Genomic DNA, 9,568 nt, shown 5'->3' with positions numbered 1-9,568 from the left:
ATTATCTCAAAATAAACCTTCATTTCGATGCAATATTGAAATTAGCTTGAATTCTTCATAACCTCTGAATAGTGACGGAGACCAACTTGTGTTTGCAACTTTTAGGAACATTTAACGGACTTTAGCTGGCTAACTTTAATCTACAAATAAAGTGTACAAAAAATAGTCTACAAAAAAAAAAGAAAGAAAAAGATAAGCCAGGTATCTCGTCGATCGCGCCATTTAAAAATATTTGTTACAACAATTAGCTGTAACACTTATTAACATAAGTAAATCATTCTTACTTTTAATACATCTTTCTAAGGTTCTTTGATTACGTCCGTTTGCTGCAAAAATGATGCGCTCCGTACTTCGGGGCTGTTAGTGCGCTATAATAGTGACAGTCAAATCTCATTTTTGGTCAGAAAAGAGTAGCCAGAAGTTGGCGGTGCGACCAATTAACTAGTTGCTTTCATTCTACTCTGTCAGTTCAAAATAAGGTTCAACTATTTGCAGATAACCATTGCGTAGTTTTCCGCAAAAATTTTAAACAAAACAAAAAGTTTTAGTACAGGAGGGCAATGATAGCTACCAGGTACGAAACTTTGATTATATGATAACAATTACCTATCAACAATGTCCCCCGTCAGATAGCGATAAGTCTATAGAGTTACAATGCTAAAAGCCGGGGCTCGATTCCCCGTGGTTGACACAGCAGATAGCTCAATGTGGCTTTGCTCTGACACAAATCAACATAACAATATTTATGAAAGCAGATTGTTGACCTTCAGATACATATAACGACGTGAGATGGATAGTTCATGCTCTAAATATATATATATACACAAAACTAGGTGTCAGATGTTTCTGCTTGATCATATAGACTATTTAGAAAAATAATCATTGATCTCAGGAAGTATTGTGATCCATATCCGAACTATTAGTGGTGATATCTTCCCTTTTTTTGTTATGACAGAAGTAAAAAAAAAGTATTTATCACGTGGAGATATTAATATCGTGAGTTAGTGTGTAGTGTAATTTCCTCGTTTCGCTATGTTTTTCTTCGTCGTCGCCAGGTGTCAAATATTGACAAAAGAAAGGACAGGAGATTACAAAGGAATATCTCTTTGCCACCGTTCCGTGGAAAGACGGTGTTCTGAAATAAATGTCCGCTGAGTATAGGTCGACAGTAATGTATTTCTGGTCTAACTAGATGGTACTGTATACAAACGCACTTCCTTGGATAAAAGCACATGTCTGCTTTAGGAAGTTAGTTGCTAAAAATGCGATTTCGTTATTAACGTGGCAAAAATGTTAAAAACACACATATGGCTGTACTTGACTCTAATATACATTACTGTTACAATAGCTACTTTTTTTTGAAAATGTACATCGCTCCGTCTTCACGTTTTTCAAAACATTTGTATCTACTTTCCTTATTTTATCATTAGTTAAATATGCAATAACTGAAATTCAAAATTTAATTATTTTAATAACACTGTATTTTCACTATAACACGAAACGTCATTCGAAAAGAAAAAGGTCTGGCATCGTTGGCTCGAATCCCATCACCAAACATGCTCACCCTTTCAGCCGTGGGGGCGTTATAATGTAGCAGTTGGTCCCACTATTCGATTGGAGTATTCCAAGAGTTTGCGGTGGGTGGTGTTGATTAGTTATCTTCCTCTCAGACTCCTAAATTTGGGAAGGCTAACGCAGGTAGCCGTCGAGTAGCTTTGTGCGAAATTCAACAAACATAACGTTTGAAAAAACAACAACAAAAAAACGCAATTCTTATTTCACATAAAAGAATAGGAAGTTTGGAAGGCATTACATCCCTCTTCTGTGTGTGTCACTAATAACTTTCAAACAAGTCTAATAGAAAGCTAAAGAATGAGAGGAAGGAAAACTAAGCTTTCTCTGTCTATAATAAGCTTCATAAAAAGGTTCTGGTACATATTTTACATATATAGCATTCTAGGGATTGAATATTTAAAAGAATGAGAAATTGAGCTAGTACTAGACCTTTCCCTTCTATATCAAACTCCTGTTTAAATGTTTAAAAGAACAAAATAATGGGTGGTACCAGAACTTTCCCGTCTATAGCAAACTTCTGTTTAAATGTTTAAAAGAACAAAATAATGGGTGGTAGTAGAACTTTTTCATCTATAGTAAATTCTGGCTTCAATATTTAACATAATAAGAGGAAAGGTGGAATTAGACTTCTAGATTCATAACAAGCTCAATTTAAATATTTAAAAGAATAAAAAGAAATGCTGGTACTACATCTCCATCCATAGTAAAATAATAAGAGGAGTGATGGTATTAGATCATCTTCATCCATTTTAAGGGAATAAGATAGGTGCTAATATTAGATATTCTCCATCCATAGTAAGAGAATAAGGGGAGATGGCGGTATTCAAACTTCTCCATCCATAGAAAGAGAATAAGATGATATGCTGGTATTAGATATTCTCCATCCATAGAAAGATAATAAGGGGAGATGGCCGTATTCAAACTTCTCCATCCATAGTAAGAGAATAAGGGGAGATGACTGTATTCAAACTTCTTCATCCATGGGAAGAGAATAAGGGGAGATGGCCGTATTCAAACTTCTTCATCCATGGGAAGAGAATAAGGGGAGATGGCCGTATTCAAACTTCTTCATCCATGAGAAGAGAATAAGATGATAGATATGCTGGTATTAAATATTCTGCATCCATTGTAAGAGAATAAGAGGAGATGCTGGTATTAGATCTTCTCCATCCATAATAAGATAATAAGAGGAGATGCTGGTATTAGATCTTCTCCATCCATAGTAAGATAATAAGAGGAGATGCTGGTATTAGATCTTCTCCATCCATAGTAAGATAATAAGAGGAGATGCTGGTATTAGATCTTCTCCATCCATAGTAAGATAATAAGAGGAGATGCTGGTATTAGATCTTCTCCATCCATAGTAAGATAATAAGAGGAGATGCTGGTATTAGATATTCTCCATCCATAATAAGCTCTAGCTTAAACTGTGGAGAATCATGTTCTGTTAAACATGTTAATTTCTAGCAGACTGACGTGTCATTGAACAAAATGAGTTTATTTTAAAACTTCTGGCGGAGTAGTTTTTGTCATAATTTAGCCTTTAATATTTTGCATAGTTATTTCTAATGGTCGAAATTTATTTATGTATTTTTTTATCGCTAGAAGGCATGGTTAGTCACATTAGAATACTATTCTAAACACGAACACCGTTTGTTTTTTCCACTTTCATGTTTTACCATGATTCAGTCAGTTTGGTATTCCAATTGCCAGTGAGAAACTTATACCAATTACCCGCCTCTGTCTTTCAATGATACCTAGTAGTTTCCATACTTTCTAAATATTTGAGTCATCTAGAAATAATAAACGACTGAATTATCAAACAATAGTACAACTTTCATTATAACTGTAAGTTTTTAGTTTTTTCTTACAGTGACATAATAAAAACATTCCAATGGTGATGTTTGTTTGTTTTAGAACAAAGCCACATTGAGCTATGTGCTGTGTCCACCACGGGAAATCGAACCCCAGATTTTAGCGTTTTATGTCCTTAAACTTACCGCTGTCCTTTCGGGAGACCCGTGATGATATCAGATAATTTTTTATGATTGATTCGATATAATTGCAAATAATATTGCGTTTATTCATTAAAATTTATGAGGTGTTCAATTCATTTATTGAGGTGTTTCTGGTTCTAGCAGTTACTAGCTAGAGATGTTTTCGCCCTTTCATTTTCGAGTATAGTAATCGAATATTAAACACCCCAACAGGTTCACCGTGCTTCCAGGGGTATCAGAGTAGTTTGGTTAAAAAGAATAGAACTCATTAATTTGAACTGAGATGCTTCTTGAATGTTGAGATGAACATTTTGTTTTTCTAGTTATGGAAGTTAATCAAAACAGGATGTTATTTATTTTCCATCAAGCTAACCGAAATAAAAATAGCCAGTCATGGCATAATATTACACAGTACAGCCAATTTGCCTTTAAGTAAAGCCGCCATGATAGCCCGCATCTAAACAAAAGTAGTAAAATAAATGTTGCTTTACATGAAATTTATGCGTAATTTCCTATCAAACAAATTTAGCTTAGCAGATCAAATATACTAAAGACTATTCGGTCTGTGCTAAAAAATAAAAGGTTAGATTCACTCGTTTGCTAATGTCATTCTAAAAACTTTATTTGTTAAACTACAAAGCTTGGCGTTTGTTGCTAAACTTATTCTAATGAAACACAAGATGAAACAAAAAGATACATGATAAGCTTTAATTAAAAGCTATAATCTTCAGGAATATGATTGCTGAACCTATAACTTGTTTTATTTCATGCTAGTATTTTCGATAAGTTGATTTTCCGTCAGATATCGTTTTGTTGTAGTTTTTATTTCTTGTCAACAGGTGGATGCCACAAGTTTGGAAGAATCAGGTCGGATTCATACAGGAACTGGATGTTATAAAAACTTTGATCGTATCATGCATGGGGGAATATTGGGTCGTCGAAAGGATTCCCAGGCTCAGGCCCTACCTCTTGAGATCATAAGCCCTACTGCTAACAATCTAGTCGACATTTCGACCACCAAGAATGGTCCAGATGAGGACAGTGGTGGGGCTCCTGAGGGCACAGAAATGTATCCCCTCAAGACAATTATCAATAGTCATCAACCAGATTATTCTTCGTCGGTGAGTTTTCTTCGTATTTCCTGTGCTTTACAAAATGTGATTTAATTTTGCGTGTTCATGCAGTTAGTACACCGAAATTTGTATTTAATAAATATTTTTTGTAATTAACTTAATCTCACTTGAACAGGATGGCAAATTCTATGTCTTTGAACGATTTGTTCTGTTGGATAAGCTAAGCATAATTAAGCTAATCATCGTTCTTAAATAAAAAGTTAAGTTGTTGCTAGAATCCTTACCTAGCCCATGTTTAATTTTTCTTTATTATCTAAATATATTTATATTTCTTAGTTGCTACACGAAGTTAGAATTGAGTTGCCGGAGTAAGATTGCAGGCCTACGCAATGTCCACAGTGTTTTCAATCAAGTTAAAACGTTCATACATTTGAGCTTTAGAGGTATAATAATAATAATATACTGAATACATTGAAGGCCACAAATATTCTGTTCCAGCTTATTTCAGGAACTGTAGTCATTTTACAAAGTCATTCGTGGAGTACCAAAAATAGGCAGCCTATTTTTTCCAAGTGTTTCATCACTGCTGTAAACTTTTTAATTTTCCAGACATGAAATTACAGCTAACAACATTTATTTCCAGGCGTGTAATTACTGCTGAAAATTTCTGTTTTTCCCAGGCGTGTTATTATTGCTGAAAATCTTTCTTTTCAGGCGTGTAATTATTACTCCCAGGCATATAATCACTGCTGACAACATTTATTTGCATGTATGTTATTACTCCTGAGAGCATCTTTCTTCAAATATGTAATCACTCCTGACAACGTGTCTTTTAATATATGTAATAATTACGGAGAACTTTTCGATGAAACTCCTTTTTTCTTAAGAGCAAGGTATATTCCCTGAAAGGATGGCAACACGATAGTAAAATGCTCTAATTGGTTACTGCAATTGATTATTTCTTTATTATGTAAATAAATTTATTTATTAAAGTTTCGTACGTGTGTTATACGTATGTACTGATTGTTTTCGGCTTGCATTTGTTCCAGTTAACAATATTTAGTAACAGTAACGAACACACCATTGTCGGCTATAATTTTTATTTTATTTTTGTTTACTGGAGCAAGTATGTTTTTTACGATATTAATGATTGGCGAAGTCTAGAAATTTCACGAAAGTTTAGGCCTATGCAGAATTTCGAAGTTTCTTTTAGTAAGTAAAAACTAGTACAATATAAAAATGCCACATTGAGTGAGTTAGTTAATCAGTTGAGTGTTAGTTATTAAGACAGACAGTGAGAATTAATGAGTCTGTTACGTTGATTAATTTGGTAAGCGAGTCAACGAGGCAGCGTGTTTTGTTATTGATCAGTTAATGAAAAATTATTGCAAGTAAATGTCTTGAGCTATATTTTTGAGTTAGGCTTCGGAATTTTTACTGAAACGTTGCTTGGGAAGTTCGGCTTACCAATAAACATAGCCTGTAGCCTATATAAGACATTATTAAAGAAACTAATTAATTTCTTATCGTCACATGAACTACATCTTTTATTAATTTTACCGAATAATCCAAAAGAACCTACCCAGCAACAGAATATTTTGCAACACTAGTTTCAGAATTGAGATTATTTTGATAAAAATAAAATAGAACCAACTAAACTTCAAGATGACAAAACAAAGATGAAGCGAGATCAAAAATTTGTTGGAGATGATGAAACAGAGGAAAAAAGAACAAGCAGAAAGAGATAGCATTAAAATAAGATCGAGAAGAAAGAAACAAAAAATTAGAAGAAAAAGATAGAAAATTAAAATGAGACCAAGAAAAAGTTTATACAAATTTAAAAGAAGAATTAACAGAAAAAATTATAATGTTTAGAAAAGAATTAAATATAGACCCCAATAAAATACAGAAAGGTTGTAATGACAAAATTGAAGAAATACAAAAAATTATAACAGTAAGATTAATGAGGTAGAAAAGAATATCAGTGATAGAATAAAACATTTGGAAAATGAAATGATAAATGCAAATATCAAACCAGGCACATCTCTTTCTACATCCGCCCAGGAACTCCAATCTAAACTACCATTTACCACAAAATATGGTTTGTTTGTTTGAATTTATGCACAAAGCTACACTATGGGCTATCTGTCCTCTGCCCACCACGGGTATCGAAACCCGGTTTCTCGCGTTGTAAGTTCGCAGACTGGGGGGCACAAAATATGTAATAAAATAACCTATTTGTTCTACACCTGTTGCCACTAATGTTGTGCTATATATCACTGTAGGACATTCCAGAACTACTCAAGCCATGACGTTATCAAATTCAGTTTCAGAATTTAGCTGGCTAGTTCAAGAACTGTGCTCAATCGCAAAACTAATGGATTATGATGTGAAGGTACCCTGGGAGACATACCAGGCTCAGTTTGAAATCATTTCTAAAGTGAATTGTTGTAATGGTGAACAATAAGTTATTCATCTTGCCTCCTATATGAAAGGACTAACTTCAGTAACATTAAGCAACATTTCAGTTGATAGCCATAAACAACTACCACACATTGGTAGCTACCTTATCCAACAGGTTTGGAATAATATACCAGAAGGAAGTATCCAAATCAAAGTTCAGGAACAAAGCTGAACTTTTAGAAGATTTAGAAAGACTTGGCCAGTTATCTTATCCAGATACTCTACACAGAGTAACGTATTCACAAGCATGGGATCAATTCATAGATATCATAAAATATAAGGATACACAAAATTAATTATGCTGAATCAAAGTAGGTGTACATCCTTAAAGGAAACTCTCCAGTTAGCGTTGGAACTTGAATCCATTAAAGTTACAGATAAACAACTAAAGACACCATCTAAAAGTTACAGAAACATGAGATCAAGTTGTATTGAGACACCAACCCCCTCCTCTGACGATAGTCTAGAAGAACTGAAAGTTTAATTAAATAACTAGTTACACAACATGGAGGAAGCAAAGCGCAGGACAATATGAGTTTCAAGTGTAACTTGAAAGAACATATCGCCAGGAACTGCAGAAAAACGCCTATGGGGAATAGAAACTCCCCCCCCCCAAAGGATGTCAGAAAAAGGGGACTGTAATAATTGTTGGGAAAATGTACATTGCAGTCGAGACTGTGATTAATCAATAGTTCGTAAAAAACAAGGATATAATACCATAAGAAAGAGTCTCTGAGCCCAATCAGATCCAAGGAACAACAAAAAGCTAACCAGACATTAAAAAAATAAAAAATATATATTAGCTATACTTATGGGGTGAAGTTCAGATGAGAATACATCAAATTAGAACTGGACGATTAGTGGTATTTCTTAACAGATTAATACGGCTCATTAATGTATTAGTACACACACACACACACATCCAAACAAAAAAAAACTGTTTCAACCACCGTATTGTCCTCACGTGGTGTTAACTTTTAATTTTTAAAGTGATTTTCCAATGGCCTTTTCTTTCATATGATAATCCTCTTCTGAAGATCGACATTTACACATCTTGCAAACAAAAACAAAACGTTTTTTTTTGTTTAAAAAATATTTTGCCACAAATTGTGTTAAAGAATAATCTGGACATTTCTTTCTTAGCGAATGAATCGCTAATGTCGACTAAATACCACCACGCGGTCTCCATTATGTTTGTTTTTCAACTATACTGTAATCCCACTCTAATCTTCATTAAATCAAGTAAATCGATCATTAAATAATGAAAATATGTTTTACTCTCACCAATAAAGCACATCGCGATTGCAATTACAAACATTTAAGTTGCTAGTTATTCAATTTACTTATGTACGTTGTTTGAGTAGGATAAACACAAAAATAATATTCAGTAAAGATCTGATTCATCAAAATATTTTTAATCGCCTACCATATTTACTAGACAGTAAACTTGATTTATCTGATATGGTGACAATTTTATTTAGTGAACATAATTGTAAATCTCATGTTTACAAACACCGCAACTCAATAAAACAATGGGAAATTTATTAAAAGTAAAAACATCGTAATTAAACAAAGGACCAAACATCAGCAAGATTCTTTTATTAAGCCTTCAACAATCTCCAGTCCCATTACTTCTTTACTTCTTATCTATAGAAATATAATAACACTGTCCACGCAACTACTTCGCAGGGTGTGGATGGCTCTTCACCAAAACTGGTATGTAGGTTCATCAAGTCCATACGAGGATACACACAAACTTCAGTTTTGCGTTTTGCAGTTTTTGTGGGCAATTTTGCGCTTTTACCACTACTCCACCCCCTGTTGATGGATCTTCACCTAATTTGGCATGAAGGTTTGTAGGGTCCATGCGGAGATGCAAACTTGCGCTTTCACATTATGTGTTTTGCAGTTTTTAATTGGCGTTTTTTTTTTACAATTACATATAAGGGAAGCAATTTCTCATGTCCTAAGATAACCTTTTATTAATCATTAATTTACATAACTTCCGTCCAGGGGGCGGGTACTCCAGCTAGTTGAATATATATATATTCCTATCTATAGAAAAGCTACTTATATCCGATAATGAAAAAACCTTCTCCAAACGTTGTACAGTTGCTAGTGTGTGTTTTTTTTTGTTACCTATTCAACCGGTCGTTAAATTGTATAAGCTTACCTTATACCAAGTTTTCTGATGTCTTGTCACTGAAGAAAATTTATGTACTTTCAAACAGTTATAGTCTAACACACAAATAATTTTACAATTCACAATCAAAAGGAACATTTATAGAAACTATAAAAAATCTTAAACATTGTTACGTATTACAATTTCAAATAGCCTAAAACTGAGTTAAATTGTAATTTAGATCTAATAGTTAAATAAATGCCGATATATATCCAATTTATGATATTTGCCAACACGATTGATACACACACAGTTTTCTTTTTTATCAAATATATTTT

General features: G+C 33.6%; 1 protein-coding gene across 1 annotated transcript in view; it reads left to right on the top strand.

The window, feature by feature from the left end:
- The window catches only part of LOC106463908, a 150,389-nt gene that overhangs the window by 81,486 nt on the left and 59,335 nt on the right, over positions 1-9,568 (top strand). Inside the window, exon 4 of the mRNA XM_022391547.1 lies at positions 4,412-4,693. Within this exon, the coding sequence (XP_022247255.1) occupies positions 4,412-4,693 (282 nt within the window). The remainder of the gene's footprint in view (positions 1-4,411; positions 4,694-9,568) is intronic.

Source organism: Limulus polyphemus, unplaced genomic scaffold, assembly GCF_000517525.1.
Source record: "Limulus polyphemus unplaced genomic scaffold, Limulus_polyphemus-2.1.2 Scaffold1514, whole genome shotgun sequence".
Classification (NCBI taxonomy): domain Eukaryota; kingdom Metazoa; phylum Arthropoda; class Merostomata; order Xiphosura; family Limulidae; genus Limulus; species Limulus polyphemus.
The sequence above is the reverse complement of the archived record's forward strand: the minus strand, read 5'-3'. Positions and strand labels throughout refer to the sequence as shown.